This window comes from Bactrocera latifrons, unplaced genomic scaffold, assembly GCF_001853355.1.
Source record: "Bactrocera latifrons isolate USDA-ARS-PBARC rearing strain unplaced genomic scaffold, ASM185335v1 scaffold_6, whole genome shotgun sequence".
In the NCBI taxonomy this organism is placed as follows: Eukaryota; Metazoa; Arthropoda; class Insecta; order Diptera; family Tephritidae; genus Bactrocera; species Bactrocera latifrons.
Genome location: NW_017537267.1, coordinates 1420051 through 1436850, shown reverse-complemented (window position 1 = coordinate 1436850; position 16800 = coordinate 1420051). Strand labels below are relative to the sequence as shown.

General features: G+C 33.8%; 4 protein-coding genes across 6 annotated transcripts in view; 2 read left to right on the top strand and 2 right to left on the bottom strand.

The window, feature by feature from the left end:
• LOC108974965 overlaps positions 1-7774 on the bottom strand; it is a 49062-nt gene extending 41288 nt beyond the window's left edge. For 2 of the 3 annotated variants that reach the window (XM_018943105.1, XM_018943104.1), the window contains exon 1: positions 6977-7774. The gene's annotated coding sequence lies outside the window, so the exon portion shown is untranslated. Of the gene's footprint in view, positions 1-6539; positions 6887-6976 lie in introns of those variants that run through there. The other variant, XM_018943108.1, reaches the window with a different exon arrangement.
• Positions 7775-8181: 407 nt separating this feature from the next.
• Positions 8182-12487, top strand: LOC108974944 (EP300-interacting inhibitor of differentiation 3). Its single transcript, XM_018943077.1, has 5 exons — positions 8182-8392; positions 11334-11566; positions 11634-11801; positions 11866-12198; positions 12261-12487. Exons 1-5 carry the CDS (start codon positions 8302-8304, stop codon positions 12324-12326), a joined length of 891 nt encoding a protein of 296 aa, XP_018798622.1. The 5' UTR covers positions 8182-8301; the 3' UTR covers positions 12327-12487.
• On the bottom strand, positions 12471-15154 carry LOC108974942 (vacuolar protein sorting-associated protein 4B). Its single transcript, XM_018943076.1, has 7 exons — positions 15008-15154; positions 14451-14599; positions 14257-14392; positions 13475-14194; positions 13331-13415; positions 13123-13266; positions 12471-13055 (listed from the first exon to the last, which is right to left on the bottom strand). Exons 2-7 carry the CDS (start codon positions 14584-14586, stop codon positions 12954-12956), a joined length of 1323 nt encoding a protein of 440 aa, XP_018798621.1. The 5' UTR covers positions 14587-14599; positions 15008-15154; the 3' UTR covers positions 12471-12953.
• Positions 15155-15550: 396 nt separating this feature from the next.
• Positions 15551-16597, top strand: LOC108974945 (mitochondrial fission process protein 1). Its single transcript, XM_018943078.1, has 4 exons — positions 15551-15692; positions 15727-15842; positions 15941-16166; positions 16242-16597. Exons 2-4 carry the CDS (start codon positions 15794-15796, stop codon positions 16408-16410), a joined length of 444 nt encoding a protein of 147 aa, XP_018798623.1. The 5' UTR covers positions 15551-15692; positions 15727-15793; the 3' UTR covers positions 16411-16597.
• The last annotated feature ends 203 nt before the right edge of the window (positions 16598-16800 follow it).

Sequence of the window (16800 nt, the reverse complement as noted above, 5' to 3'; positions counted from 1 at the left end):
GTTTGTATGACAGCTATATGCTATAGTGAGCCGATCTAAACAATTTCTTCCGATATTAAATTACTTCTATGAACAATAACTCATACCAAATTTCATGATTATATATCATCAAATGAGGAAGTTTCCCATGCAAGCATTTGTTTCCGATCATTCAGTTCATTTAATTTATAAGGCAGCTATATACTATAGTGAGCCGATCTGAACAATTTCTTTGGAGATTATATTGTAGTCTTAGAAATAACGGCGATATATCGTCAAATGTGAAAGTTTTTCATACAAGAACTTGAGTCAGACTATTCAGTTTGTATGGCAGCTATATGTTAAGGTGGTCCGATATCGACAGTTCCGACAAATGAGCAGCTTCTTGAAGAGAAAAGGACGTTTGCAAAATCTCAAAACGATATCTTAAAAACTAAGGGACTAGTTCGGCGGTCATGGCTAAATCGACCCAACTCTTTTACTTTAAAGGGTCTCCGACTGGTTCCTTCTGGGTATTACAAATTTCGTGGCAAACTTAATATACCCTATTCAGGGTATAATAATTTGGAAAGCATGATTGATTATTTAGACGAAAGTGAAGGAGTTGAGAACTGCCTTATCGTTGGCCTTTACTAAACTTACTTCTGATAAAAATGTAAACTGACACATCTAAATCTAAATAAATGGTCTACACAAAATAGAAACGAAGAACTAAAGATAAACCTAAAAAATATTATCGATGGAGGACTCAAATTTTATCGGCAATCGGCGAATTAACGGCGCGGTTGTTGAGGCAAATGATATCAATATCATCGGCATACACCAGCTGGCTGTGCACTCATATAGAATATGGTACCTTCTGTATTTAGCTCTGCAGGTCCTATTATTTTCTCCAGAAGTAGATTGGAGAAGCTACACGATAGAGAATATCTTTATCTGAAACCTGGCTTCATATCAAACGGCTTAGGGAAGTATTTTCCGTTAATCGCGGAGTTTTAGGTGTTGTCCAACGTCAGCTTACACAGACGTATTATCTTTGTGGAGATACCAAGCGGCAGAGAATCAGAAGAGGTAGTGGTGGTGGCGTGTGTCGATACTCCTTTCACACGGGGGTTTCAAAACATTTGAAAGAGAAATAAAATCTTTAAAAATATATAATGTTCTTTCGATATTTGAAGTTTCTGTGTTTTTCTTTAAAAAAAAAGTACGGTATCTCAAAGTGGATCATACATATCGAAACACGAGAACAGTTTAACCGAGGAGTTAGTGGTATACCTGCCACTATCCTTACAGATTATATTTATTCTAATTGATTCATTAGAATATTCGCAAAGGCCTTTATCAAAGCAATAATATTATTAAAATTCAGAAGAACTTTTGCTCCAACATACAATATTTTCTAACCTGTACCTAACATACAAATATTCTTATGAAAGTTCAAACTATATTGAAAATTGATAATTAGAATTTTTCACAACAAATCGCCTCCAATAACTAACAGAATTTAGAGCACCGCGACATTAACACGAACATATTGCGATCAAAGCAATTAAACGACATTTCAACCAGTTATACAAAGTTGAAAGTGTTTCAAGGTGGCACAGCAGCCACAAAACAAAGTTCGTAAATATAGCAACAACAACCAAAACGGCAACAAAACATAATTTAAAAATATAAATTAATGCATCTGCATCGTCCACATGCTCCAACCAATGAAGGTGACAGCAAAAAGCTGCTCAGTAGCGCTACCAAGCTTACAGGCACACAAACGTAAAATGTAAACTATATATACATGTGTGTGTGAGTTTCAGAAATTCTTTCGAACTACAAACATAGGTACATTTGTGCACGGCACAAGCGTATTAAAAGCAATGAACACGCATTCACACTCAAGTGCAAACCAAAACATGAAAGTAAGTTGAATCGGACGAAAAAAAATAAATAAATAAAAAGTAAAAATGATCAGCCRTGAGTTGTAAAGCAGCAACTGGTGCAAGTTAAGTGATGCTTCATGGTCAAGTGTGTTGCATGGACGCACGAACGGAACGGATGCTGATGGTCAGCATGTTTTTTTTCCATATCATTATTATCGCTATGAATGTGTTTATATGTATGTATTCAGCATTGCTAATGTAAATTTCTGCATATGGTATTGAATTAAAATTTCCATAAAAACATATGTAGATGAGGACTTCACAAAAGAACCCACTTTCAATTCGACACCGAACTCGGAATCCGTGAAATTAAAAATATTGATATTTTTTATTAAACTCAATATGCTGTTAAAATAATTTTACTAAAACTTTTTTTCTTTTTTTTTTTTATTCAAGTTAAATTTACAATCTGTCTTAATATTAATAGACAATAAGTAAATGTGCTGTTAAGGTACAAACAAATTGCAAAACAAAAAAAAAAACTAAAACGTAAATTGTAAGGCTATAAAAAATTTGTATTTGAGACGTTTCAAGGTTATAAAAAAAAACTTTATTTTAATATCAATATTTATATTTTAACAATTTAAATGTTGTTAAATTATAATTTATATTTATAGAGGATCAAACAGAAAAAAATCTGTGCTTAGGCAGAATGAAGGACTATGAAAAACAGTTAAATTTCCCATCAATTTTAATAGTTGGCAACGCGAAGGCAAAACCCAGTAAAATTTATTCGACAATTACATGGCTCGGCAGCTATTTTCGATGGGCACCATTTCTCTACAAAAATTTGAGTTTCTTGAAGAATTGTTGCCTACATTTCGGCGCTTCGATTAAAAAAACTCTCGACAACAAGTAAAAGCAAAGAAAGGGTTTCAACAATTCCGTAAGAAGAAATAAATCAAAATTGTAATAAAAAGTTCAGGCGTCTTTATGTAGCCCATGACATTTATCGGAGTGTTAGTGAGCTATAATAAAATTCGAAAGTCCAACACCCGTTCCAAAAGCGTTAACATTTTTTATTTCTCGAAAATGTTTTAAGCCGTGGCGTAAGGAAATAACTTGGCAAAAATTGTAAGGCGTTCAATTTTTTTATCAAAATCAAAATCTGATCCCAGCATATCCGTTGGAATTGGAAAGGATCGCACGGTAAGATTCATTGATTTTTGTAATAAAAGAACCTAACCACTCGTAATTGCTCAGAGATAAGTTCAAACGTCGTGGTGTTCTTTACGGAAAAGATTAAACCCGAGAGCTTCAAAATATGAAGACACAGCAAGCGCAAACGATTGAAGTTTGCATTCGTTTGTACGGCAGTCGGGCTTAGTTAATCAGACATTTTACTCCAGCCAAAGACGGTCGACAGTTGTCCGTTAGAACGACCCTGGCTTCCCGAATGACGTAAATCGGCTTCTGTTTAAATATAATTAACACTATTTGTAGAAAGGTGTACGTACGAATCGGACGCCATTTTATATGAGTATAGTGTTTTATTGAGAAAGTTATGTGTGTACAAAGTTGCCCATATATTATCCGCGAATTTATTTTTATCGATTCAGCTATAAGAATAAGATATTATCAAAATGTAAACTATGTGTTAATGCACAGTGTCCGCTTACTTAAAAAAAGTAATATCGATTTTCAGAAGAAAATTTTGGTCGGCGATGAAGCTCACTTTTGATTGAATCGGACCGCTAATAAGCCAAGTCATCGCACTTGGAGTAATTATACTAGGCCAGCCATTGTTGAGACTCCGTTATATAGTAAAAAAAATCACTGTATGATGTGCTCTAAAGAATTATTGGACCATGTTTCTTCAAAAATGAAACCGACCAAAATGTGACAGTCAATGGAGAATTGCTATAGAGCATGACTTTTTTGTATCTGAATTGAGGGAGGTTGATATGATCGAAATTTGGTTGTAACAAGATGGCGGTACATTATGCAGTCAAGGAAACAATCAATTTATTGAAGGAAACTTTTCATGAATGCATTATCTCACATCGTGGTCCTGTTGTGGCATACTTTTTGTAGGATTATATGAAGTTCCTTATCTAAGCGATTTTGCTAAGATACCGCTCCAATTCTGCTAAAAGTAGTCGAAAATTGGGCCTCTAGCATTCATTCGAGCCAACCGCCATGGTCACTTGCCCGAAATTATTATATATAATGGCAAACTCTTATTTTTATAATAAAGCCAAATTCATGGCCATAACACCAAATTATGAAAGTTTGAAAGCCACATGTCTAAAAAAAACACCCTTTACTTAGAATTTAATTATTACCAAATTTAGCATGCTTCTGAGCATTTATACTCGCTTTGAGTTGCGTTGTAATGCTTTTTCTTAGACCTTGATTCTCGACTACTGTGGTTACACTAATTTTTGTTATTAACCAAAAATACACAACCTTTACTTTGCTTCCCCTTCGCTTTCGTTTATATGTCGAATGTATATATGTGTATGTGTGCTTGTAGTAATCCATATCTCAATCAGTTGCTTGGTGTATTTCCGGCAAAAAATCAATTTTAAAGAAGTGTGCCAAGTAAATAATTTTTAGTTTGTTATATAAGTAACACAGACATCCAACCATGCATTGCATACGCCATATAAACCGTGTTTGTAGCACATACACATGCACACCGCCGCAAGTGCGATGTTTGCTTCCTCTTTACCCAGTTTTATAGGCGAATTATTTAACACTTTTCCGTAATTGGCAAGTCCCTGGCATTGGCTTGTCGTTTTCCTCTTATTAGTAATATGGATGTAGATATACTATATACTTAACTATATAAATACTAACACACGCTCAATCGCAAATAATGTTTAATTGTTGTATTCAAGTGTGTAGAAAATTGTAATAAAATTGTTAAATTGTTTATTCAGCGGCGTAAACTTTAAAGCGAGGAGCAGAATTATATTATTAGTGGCTTAATTTAATATAAATGTTCATATATGCTTGTATGTATATAGTTAGGTTACTTAAGTGGAATGGTGTGACTCAGTGACTGGTGTACTTTGAAGGTAACTTAAAGCTTTTCTGTCGTGGTTTTATGACTAACCGCCCATAATTGGAATCATTAAATGACTCTTTTTAGTCTAAATAATAAATAAGTAGATTAAATACCGAGAAGAAAACTAAAAGAAAACATAAAAGAAGAAAAGATTTTTTTCTGCGTATTGCCGTTCTAATCAGCTCAGTGCTGAGGCAGTCAGTTTGCAGGCTTTTCAACCAAGCCAAACGTACGGACAACTGAGAGAAATATAAGCAGCTTGTTAGGTACTGCTCCTATGGAATAAAAAGGAGCAGAATTCGCTACAAATTGGCTGCGATATGCGCCTTTCTTGGCATCGAAAGTAATCTGGCGGCTTGAGTATACAGATGAAGGTTTGGGTTTGACAAAGATAAGATAAGGTCGTTTCAACAAATGACGGCCTTTAGTGAAGAGGGTAAGAAGCGATAGTCAAGCGGCACTGAAAGCGATCTTGGCTTATGAAATCAAATCGCTATTAGTGAATGAGTGTATAGGAAGGCCGTTTACACCTGATCTGGGTACCGGGGCAGAAAGGGGTAACCGGCAATGAGCTGGCCGGCAAACCATTGGATAAGTAATTACCGTGCAAATCAAATTTTTTATATTTAAAATATTTAATGCATTTGAGTTTTGGTTTGTAAACCAGACATGCTAAATTCAAGTCCCAATAAACCTTCTTCTAACTTAAATAAAAAAAATTATTTCGCAAAAATTTCAAAAACAAATATAAAGACATAAAATAAATAGCTGCACAAATAATTACATAGCACTAAAGTCAAATATAGTGATGCAAAAGCACACCTACATACATATACATGCATGTATAATTGGTGACAGAAATGTTTTTTTGCAAAAACAGAAAAATAGATATGTAAATAAAGCCAAAAGCATGGCAGTAAGTCGAAGTAACACACAGCGCGCTATATTTGATGACTTAGCAAAATGCGAAGGAAATATGTATGTGTGTAAACAAATGAATTGCAGGGCATAAGCACACAAGCAAAAAGTTTCTACATATGTGTGTATGTAAGTATTAAGATGGCTTGAAGGTTTTCTCCTTAATATCGGTGGTGCTGCTTTTTACAAACTCGAAGACTTTTTTTTACCTTAATCGATGATTTGTTTTTCATTGTTTATATTTCATATTATAGGTAAAGTGTGAAAAATCAACACAAAATTACACAATTTGTTTATAAAATGCGCAGAAGGACAACAGCGCTGAGATATTAGGGTGACACAGTGTTACCATCGCCTTTCTTTCAATGGATTTGCAGTACAACATTTTAACTGGGTCAGTGGAGAAGCAAAAGTCGTTACATAAAAATATACCGCCGAATTAAAAAAATATATATACATTTTCTTTAATATATTTAAAGCTTTTTTATTAAAAAAATGTTTTCTATAGTCTCTAACTAAGTAATAAAATTTTTTTTAACAAATCTATTGTCTCTATAACATGAAAATTCTGCTGCGCCCTTTTTAGACACATTATTTTAGCAAACACTGATATATCAAAACTTTGCTTTATTTTTAATTCTCTATTTTGTCATACACATTTAATAGCATTTTTACTTATTTCAATTTGTACTCACCTTACACACAGCAAGCGCCCAACTGCTGAATAGAGCCACAGTACCTTGACCGATGTACAGGCAAACAAATGTACGCGCTTTAATCAACAACTTATTTATGTATGTACAAACATACATATAAGTACGTATGTATGTATATTTGCTGCAAAACGAACGTGAAAGTCGTCTGCAAATTTTTGGACACCAAAATTCTTGTTTACATCAAAAGAAATCTCATAAAAACTTAGATTCACTTTTTATGCGCAATGAATTTTAAAACATAATGAACTTGAGTAGATTTTGCTTAACTTTAGCAATGATAGTGGATGGGTATTTCTTAATCAACTTTTTCTCATCATCATTTCAATTTCAATTCAGTGAACGCAACAAATGAAAACAATATAAAATAAGCAAACTTAAAAATTTTGCAACAAAATTTTGTCATTACTCTTTATCACCTTTTCATTCGTTTCGAAGCTTTTCGTTGTTTCCCCGTTTGTTACTCACTGCGACACACCGTTTGAACACTCGCGATTTTAATACAACGTTAACGAGACCGCGTTATACAGAGTGAAGCGCGCGAACTTGTTAAAGTAGACGAACCGACCGCTTTGGCTTTTGTTTGGCAACTATTTGTTTGAGCTGCAGAAAACTTAGCTAAAACTACATAAGTAGTTTAAAAGTGTACATCGCCTTTTGTTAAAGCTTATTTTATGCTCTTTTAAAACATTATCATTTTTTGTAATTGGAGATTTTCTCTTTATTATCTCTCTTTGGTGTTTTTCACGCAATAGAGTTTGTAAAATACGGCTGAATATTGCCTGAAGTTCGTCGCCTGAGTCTTTTATTTACACGAACAGCTTGTATGCAACACGTATGCACACACGCACACATGTTAATGAGCACTGAGGTTTCCATCTTCACAGTTTGAATGACTACTTGTAATAATGTAATCTTCCTTCAAGTCATTTAGAATTATGGTAGGGCTAGGGACAATTGCCGAAATTCCATAAACAAAATTTTTGTATTTTGCGTTAAATATAAGATAATACTTTAAACCGTTATTCTGTTGTAGCTTTTTTAAAAATCACAAAATCTGCCATTTCTATACATTTTTTGCCAGTATAATAGTGTAATTTTTACTGCTTTAACAATGCAGCTAACTTGCAATTATGTTTTTACTAACAGCAGCAAGTATTAATTATTTATTATCAATTTTTATTTAGTATCAACAACATGCGAAGATTCCTAAAATAATTTGCTGCGGGACTTAACGATTGCGACATAGTATTGTACACATATGTACAATATATAAAAGCACTTATGTTTAATAAAATAAATTCACTTTCACAAACAAAATCAAATTAGTACTTATATTTAAACTGCAGCGAAAAATCAGCTGTTGCAGAAAGAAATAAGCAAGCTGCCATATTGGGTATATTGTGCAATAAATATATTTATTATATTTTATTTTACAAAGATTTCTTTTGTTAGAAACTCAATGAAGTATATTTCCTAATTTTGTATTTTTAAATTAAAAAGAAAAATCAGGAAATCATTTTTTTACTATTAAGTTTTGTACAATTTATTAAATAATGTTATGATATCCGCATAGCACTTTGACTTATTTGTAAAATTAGACAGCTTCTGCAAACTTGGCAGCACTGTCGCCAATATATTGCTAAAACGTTTGTTATTTTTGCGCGCTGACATTATTTTTGTTTACATTTCTCTTTTAAGTTAATTTTTAAAATAATTAATACGTTTATAATAAAAGTGAGCTATGAATAGTACGGCAGATGAATTAAATTGTACTCAGGCGCTGGATCGAAAACAGCGCCTGAAGGATTTGATAGACACGAATAGGGAAATCCGTAAGTCGCTGATAGCCAAACAAAACAAGACCAAATACAAATTTTATACAAGAAGAGAATTCAAAAATATAACTTTTTTTATATGTATGAGACAACATGGTTTTGAACTGTAATAATTCCTCGATAGCAACGAGCAGATCAATACAAATTTGATTAAGGCAGTGTCAAAAATATAGCTGCAATTACTTATTTCTATACCCTGAAAAGGATTTATCAAGTTTGTTACACTTAGAAGGAAAGATCGAAAAATAAATAAATWTAAATGATAAGCATAGTAAGCTGAGACGATTTAGTTATGTCTTTCCGTGTATACCCGAACAAGTCCCTCACTTTTTGAGATATCGATCTAAATCATGTCGTATGAAACGCTTCCTAATTTGACAGGATATCTTCACGACATTTGGCATGGATTATTGTCTAAAACAGCGATACCATATCAAGTGACTGGTTAAATCAAATTCAGGTTTGGAAAACTTTTTCATAAAAAACTCTATTTTTGAAGAGTATTATAGCTTCGTTTCAACCATGTTATCGTTTTTTTCTTCTTTAATCTACAAAAAAATAAACTTATCTAGAATTCGAAAATTCGTTTTTATTTTTATGCACATATATGTACATAGATACTATATATCTCAAGCCTATATAAAATGTGAAAACTGTTCAGTTATTTAGATGAGCGCCCAGTCCCATCTGTTGTATGAATGTATAGAGGCTGAAGGAAAACTTTGCAATCTGAAAATTTTTTAGTTTTAAAAAATAATAAATAGTCTTAAATTAGTCTCTAACCGACAAATTTGTAGCCAAATTGACTGGAAACATTTTTAAGGCCCACAATGGTATTTCAGTTTGTGTGCGTTGCAAAAAATAGATTAGCAGCTTGTTGAAACGTTTTCCTTTAGTCATCCAATTGCTGTGAAAAATAGACATGGAAAGTTTCTCACAGTCCGCTTGCAAATAGGAAGCATTATAACAGGTCGGCCAAATTTGCAACAACACACAAAACAGGTAGATCAAGGAAGTTATCCTGGTAGTTGTATCACCGAAAATCGATATGTTTATCATCGTGGTACTAATGATGGCTGCGGCTATGCAGAACTGAACAAACATTGTCACTGATATTACAGGTTGCACTATACGCACCAATCTATCATAAAACAATTGTGTTATTTTCTATAATATAATACATATTTCAATTTCACTAAATGTGCAAGCAAACCTTAATATTTTCTGGTGTATAATAATGCATTGCTTAAGCTCATTATAGCTTGCATCCTCACTTTTATCCAGTACATTTCCGAAACGACTTACACGGCGTGCCAGAAGTTGTAATTGCGTGCGTATAATATAAATATATATGGCTGGGTAGGAATCATTAATGACTTGATGAAGCAGTGAAAAATAAAGCGCCACGCCATCAAAACTCAATTGCAACCAGTATTCCCATATCGACCTATGCCAATCCACGTAAGGTATCCAAAGTGTAAGTGGCGCAAGACCACTCAGTACTGCCGATACAACAGTTAAAGTTCCGTACAGCATATAAGAAATAATGTAACCGAATACAATGCGATTGCCTGTAATTGCACAGCGGCGTATTTTGGCCACATCTTTCAATTCAGCGTAACATGCGTCCAATTCCTTTAATAACGGCTTCACGCTTTGCAAACGTTGCAGAGACAACGCCAATGTCAAACTCTTAAATGGCATTCCAATAGTATTCAAAGCTGCTTGTACACTATTTAGAATCTCCATAACAGATAGGATACTTCTATAACGTATCCAACCAACGTTGAATATAAATGGTAAAATCACAACAATAAACAGACCGTAATGCCTCGGTGGACTAAGCCCTGCAATTCGAATTGTATTAAACAAGTAAATGAGTGCATCTTGAGAGGCGTACACCCGGGGATCACGACCTTTTAACAAATCTAACATTTTTCAAATGGCGTGCCTATGTTTTAGTACCATCATTTTTATAGCTATCCAACTTATATTAGGAGATTAATTTTTTCCTGTTTTATTTTTATACCCTGAACAGGATATACATATTAAGTTTACCAGGACCTTTGTAACATCCAGAAGGAAACCTTATTCAGTATATATATGTAAATCAATATATGTGACCTGGTCTACGAAAAGGGAGCTAACATGCGCAAACTAGTTTTCTGGGAAACAGCTGTTAAAATCTCATCTTCCATCCGAATCAACTAAAAAGTGAAAATTGATTTTTGACACCTAAGCCCCCTTTCCGTAGACCAGGTCACATATATGTAAATTATCAGTGCGACAGGGTGAGTCGATTTATCGTCGTCGGTCTGTCCATGTGTCTGTCGTTATATACTCGAACTACGAACACGTCCTTTTCTCCTCCAGAAGCTGCTCATTTGTTGGAACTGTCAATATTGAACCACTCTACCAAATAGCTATCATACAAACTGATCGATCGAAATCCAATCCTTGTTGGGAATATTTTGTTTTGTGAAGGGTATTATAGCTTCTGTGCAACCGGAGTTCAAGTTTTTCCTCTTTTTTAGTTAAATTTAGAATTTTAGTAACTTAAACTAACCAAATTTAGAACCCTCAAACTTTCAATTGATTGAATTTAAAATAAACTTTTATAATCTCGCGTGTCAAGCTATAAAATAAGGTTTACATTGCTATGCGTATTCAGGAAGAATTTGACTACCTTTCTAGTCATTATAATATTAAATATACTACCACGACAAAATATGAGCTTTATTTAGTCTGAGTGACTAAAATTTCATAAATTTCCAAATATAAGCTTGTAAGCAGCGCCCCGACTTAAAATATAACACAATACACATAACTATTATTCACTGAAAATTCAAATAGAGTAAAGGGCCTTATGTGTATATTTTTTCTGCTTTAAACACTATATGAAATTTTATGCAATAATCGAGAGTTATGTGCTCCACAGAAACCCGTTTGACAGAACAGAGTATCGAAGAGACACTCAACCAACTGTCGAGGGTCGTAAAAAGTTCGGATCTGATTCATGGCGAGGGCAATGTCACCGATCGCGCTGAGCACACCAGCGAAGTTATGCGTGACGCGCAATTGCTGAAGATGAACCACGAACTGATGTCCAAAGTTTTTCAACAGAGTTCATTAATGGGAGCTTTTAGCGAGCAAATCTATCAAAATGCAATCGTAAGAAGACAAAACTAATTCAAAAAAGTAACACTTTTTATCCATTTAATATAAATCTCCATTGCAGCGACAAACTGTGGCCACACAAGGTGAGGATAATTGGAAGCCCTTCACAGAGATCGCTTGTGCTATAGCGCGAATGGCACGCGCGAAATCCACAATGCTCGGCGCGTATAGAGTTGAAGTAAAAGAGCGTGTGACAAAAGAACGACAACCACGAAAGCGGAACGAACAGGTGGGTCACCAAAGTATAGTAAAACTATCAGAAAATACATTCGCAATTATAAAAATTTTTATAGGCAGAAGAGAAACGTCCTGAAAACATTGATAAGCTGCAGCGCAAGGACAAGGGTGCCAATAAGTTAAATATTGTGGGCAACCAATTGCGTCAAATGTTAAACAGCAACGGCGGGCGCGCCATACCTTACTATAAACTCATTATAGATCCGAAAAATTTTATGAATACAGTAGAGAATGCCTTTCAAATCGCTTTTTTAGCGCGTGATAATCTGATTGCGATTGAAACGGGCGAAGACAACTTTCCACATGTGCGGCTAGCGCATAGCGACGAAGTGAAGGCAGTCAAAGAGACTACACAAGCCATCTGCACCTTGAACCTTGAGAAATGTCGCGTAAGCATACACATTTAGTTCCAAGATAAACACTTTTTTATTATAATGTTAATTTAACTTAGGAAATGATACTCTTCTATGACATTAAACAGCCAATGCTTACAATTGAAAGTAATGAGAACGATTGATTCAGTTTTTAAGGCGCACGTTTTTCATCTATCCAAACGACACCAACCATGTACAATGTGAAGTACAATTAATAACTATTTGTTATATGTTTTGAGTAAGAATTTGTTTAATATACTATTTTTTTGAAATAAATCGATAGAATGTAATATTTTTACAAACATATTTTTGTTACAATTTAATATAAAATTTAATTTCCATCAGCCAATAGGCAAACCCAGTTACTTTCTAGAAAAAAATACCTGACTTGCTTACTGTGTATTGGCGCTATCCTTTTTCTTATAAAATAAAATTCAGCATTTTTCTGGCCTCGTATCGTAAAAGACCGTTTCTTCTGCATTTGAGTATGTCGCATACATTTATAATGCCAAAATATTTATAAAATGCAATGTGTACATTAAAAACAAATGAAAATTAATGTTTGCCATGAAAATTTGTATTATTTGTTTTTCATGGTTAGATATATCGAGTTGTTCTAAGATTTTTAAATTAAGTTTAGCCACTTAGTAATTTCGGGCTTAAAATGATTTTACTCCCTTTTTATCAAATAGGCAACAATTAATCGATTTGCGTTCAGTATTCCTTATATTTATAATAAAATCAATTTGTTTTAGATATTTGTCTGTAATTTATCCCTCTTGACCGAAGTCTTCGGTGAATTTACGCAGCTTAACGAGATCATCTTCGTTGACAGTGGGTTTTGTACGAGACAATGATTTCAACATGTCGCGCTGAAAAATGAAAGGATTTAATTTACCAATTAATTTCGACTCAATGTACTTTTCGGTTTGACTTTACCATAGTAACTGGTGGCTCGAATAACTTATCACTAGGCACATCCATCCAGGACATTTCAGTTGCGCCGTCATCACCAGGCGAGCAGGGCACCAACAAGTCATCAACTATAACTTCCTTATCTGTTGGTGATGGACCAGTTACCCTCTATAAATATTGAGAAACAGAATTTAGTTACATTAGTTCACAGAAATTGCATTTAAAGCAACACCTTGAAATGTGTGGCGGTTTGCACTTTACGCACTGGTTCCATAAGAGCGTCGCGCACGACAATAGAAATATCAGCGCCTGAGTAACTGCAAATGTTTTCATTTAATAAATATCATTACCATCTAAATATATTTCATTTCTTTACCCATCTGTTTTTGATGCTAGTTCTTTGAGATCAGCCTCGGTTAAAACGTGTGTGGTATTACCCAAATGTATCTTAAACATCACCAAACGTGCATGAGCCTCCGGTAATGGAATGTAGATACGCTTTTCGAAACGTCGACGTATAGCTGAATCCAATACCCATGGTATATTAGTGGCACCAAGTACCAGAATACCATCTGTATCATTGCCAACACCTTGCATTTGCACCAAGAACTCTGTTTTGATGCGTCGCACACTGTCGTTTTCATTATCCGAACGTGCCGAGCACATGGAATCAATTTCATCAATGAAAATAATTGATGGTTTATGTTGACGCGCTAATTCGAAGAGATTTTTGACCAACTTTTCGGATTCACCTAACCATTTCGACATCAAATCTGAACTGGAAACTGAGAAGAAAGTTGAATTGTTTGCCTCTGTGGCAACAGCTTTGGCAAGATATGATTTGCCAGTACCAGGAGGACCAAAAAGCAAAATACCTTTCCAAGGTATACGTTTGCCCGTGAATAGATGTGGGAATTTGATTGGCAAGATAACTGCCTCTTTAAGGGCCTCTTTTGCAGCATCTAAACCAGCTACATCGGACCATTTCACATGCGGCTTCTCAATTACTATTGCGCCTTCTAATTTACTTTGAAGTTTCTTCTTTTCAGGATCTTCGCCATCTGAATCACTGTCATCCTTTTTATCCTTGTCATCTCTGCAAAGGTTTGTGTGTTATTTGAAATAATATCTATATTTAACCAAGTTTTGGTTGCTTACTTCGAGCTTGATTCACCCTCCTTTACTGGTTTTTTCTTGCCTTTCTTGAGATATTCTTTAAGTTTTTCAGCTCGATCCAAATACTGTAGGCACTTGGCACGAATCGAGTCCTTGGCTTTCTCACCTTGTGCTTCATCTATAAATCAAAATCAGAAAATCATTTAACCGTATATCAATATCTTTTACTTTCGTACATTTAATTGCATGTAGAAAATACTCTACACCATGTTCGTAGAGACGTAAAGCCTCAGCATAATTTTTGTTGCGGTCTTCTTCCGTCGCTTTGGTCACCAAATCAATAGCTTTTTGCAAAGTCGTGCCTGAGGCCATGGTTGACACGTCACTGAAAAATATATATAGTATTTATTACATTTTGATTTATATCTAGCAATGTAAGTCCTGCCTAGCTGACTTCATAATAATGACATCACTAATGAAACCACAATCGCCACGGTAATGAGATAGAAAACTTTGCAACTTCAAATCGATAATCAAATTTGAATTAATTTGCAAAATATCATTTAAGAAGCGGATTTTTACACATTTTCTTAATTCAAAAAATATACTATATAACATACATATATAGGAACAATTTTAGATTTTATGAAAAAACAAACATAAGTAATGACTAATCGACGCGTATAATTCCCAAAATATTTTCGCATTTCAATGTAGTAGCACAATTTCGTAGCGTTTGTTATCTATGGTTCACTGTTTCGTTTTATATTTTTAATCTTTAAAATATTCACACCTTTTAAACTTTTATTCCAACTAAACACTGCAGGCGCAATATATTAAATACACGCTGTAATTTTTATAAGAAACGTAGATTTTTCAAAGGAATTTATACAAAAGATGATTCCTCCAGTCAGACCGTTGTTTCGCACTTTTTCTTATAATCACTCATTCGTTGCGCATTTGACATTTATTGCATTGCCAGAGAACGTACATTTTGTTGCCTTTGCCGCTTGATGGCGACTGCAGAGTTGTATGAACACACATTCATACAATTTTGTAAACGATTTGTAATTTTTTAATTCAAAAATTTTATAATTGATTTGATAATTTTTAATTTATTTTATTTTATTATTTAAAATTAGAATAGTGTGAAATCAACAAGTAACAAAATATGCGTCTTATTTATAATACTTTTTAATTGGTTAAACTTATTTAAAATACATTTACATAGTAATATTAATATTGTTAAAATAATCTGGTCAGTTTGAATTTTATAGTTTTTGTTTTGATTACCAATTTCGACTTTGTTTTGCTCGACACAAAGAGAGAAAAAAACGATATAAGTACTTTGCAAAAGCAAAGCATCATTATGGTTTATGATAAATTAAAAGCAATAGTGGGGTGAAAATGAGCCAAACTAAATAATATGAGATAAGAACGATATAATAAAATTGATGCTGCGTTGACAAGTGGTGTGTTCTTACACATGTAAAAAAATATTTGAACTCAAAATCTTATATAACATATTAACTATGCAATTACTCGCTAAACTAGAGCCACCTCTTGTTATTTGGTAAAAATGAGCAAAGAATACGACTTGTATAGGGATAGCAAATTGCGGTATTTAGGTGAGCACTCAAACTTGGAATAATTTGTAGCTAACGGTATATGGATGAACTTATAATTTTATAAAAATTATTACCATCCGTACAAATATTTCACAAAGGATACTCCAACGAGGTAGGAGAAGCATTCCGCCCACTTATACATCGCAATTTGGTGCGTGCATCCTATTTACTGGCCACGGCTTATGTATGTGCTGATGCTGTTGATAAATCAGTCAAGGAACATCAACGCGGAAGCAACACTAAACAAATAGCCGTTGTTACTGGTGATGTATTCACATGGCAAATGGTCGCCTCTGTCATCATTCCCGGCATCACAATCAATAGGTACAAATGAATAATATCCCAAATTGCTATGGATTTACGTATGTATATTACTTTTCTTTCTTACAATACTTTTAGAATAACTTGGCTGACTGGCTATTTGATCCGTAAAGCGGAAGTTAAAAAAGCTTTTGGAAAGATATTACCCACCGCAGTGGGTTTGTGTTCAATTCCATTAATAATCGGTCCCATAGATAAATTTACCGATCATCTCATGGATGATACATACCGAAAATGGTTAAGCTAAAAAGTACTGCTTTAGCAATTAAGCTTTAAATGTTATTTACTGCATAGGTGCAATGTATTTACAACCTTTTTAAAATTTCGTAATGAAATCTATAAGTTATCAGTTTCTATTTTATAATGTTATTAAACAAATGTTGCAAATATTGTAGTAATTATGTCAGTATGAATTAATACCTATACACAAGCTACACTCCTCAAAGTCATTTATACTTGAAGACGGATGTAGGTCAATTAGCACATACATTTTTTTATTTGAAGTGTTAATTTGTTAATTTTGTTAAGACTAGAACTATGACGGGAGTTGAACTCACCTTGACACAAGCTTTCTGAGATTACCTAAAAATTCGTACTTTGAATAATAGAAAAAGTTATCTTTACCGAAAGCTGTAAA

Excerpts from the sequence above, each read along its gene's own strand:
- LOC108974945 (XM_018943078.1), top strand. The coding sequence starts at position 15,794 with ATGAGCAAAGAATACGACTTGTATAGGGATAGCAAATTGCGGTATTTA. Across the intron at positions 15,843-15,940 it reads TAGCAAATTGCGGTATTTAG|GATACTCCAACGAGGTAGGA; the intron begins GTGAGCACTCAA and ends TATTTCACAAAG. Across the intron at positions 16,167-16,241 it reads CCCGGCATCACAATCAATAG|AATAACTTGGCTGACTGGCT; the intron begins GTACAAATGAAT and ends CAATACTTTTAG.
- LOC108974944 (XM_018943077.1), top strand. The coding sequence starts at position 8,302 with ATGAATAGTACGGCAGATGAATTAAATTGTACTCAGGCGCTGGATCGA. Across the intron at positions 8,393-11,333 it reads AGACACGAATAGGGAAATCC|AAACCCGTTTGACAGAACAG; the intron begins GTAAGTCGCTGA and ends TGTGCTCCACAG. Across the intron at positions 11,802-11,865 it reads CACGAAAGCGGAACGAACAG|GCAGAAGAGAAACGTCCTGA; the intron begins GTGGGTCACCAA and ends AAATTTTTATAG.
- LOC108974942 (XM_018943076.1), bottom strand. The coding sequence starts at position 14,586 with ATGGCCTCAGGCACGACTTTGCAAAAAGCTATTGATTTGGTGACCAAA. Across the intron at positions 14,393-14,450 it reads TTTTCTACATGCAATTAAAT|ATGAAGCACAAGGTGAGAAA; the intron begins GTACGAAAGTAA and ends TTTGATTTATAG. Across the intron at positions 13,267-13,330 it reads AAACCGCCACACATTTCAAG|AGGGTAACTGGTCCATCACC; the intron begins GTGTTGCTTTAA and ends CAATATTTATAG.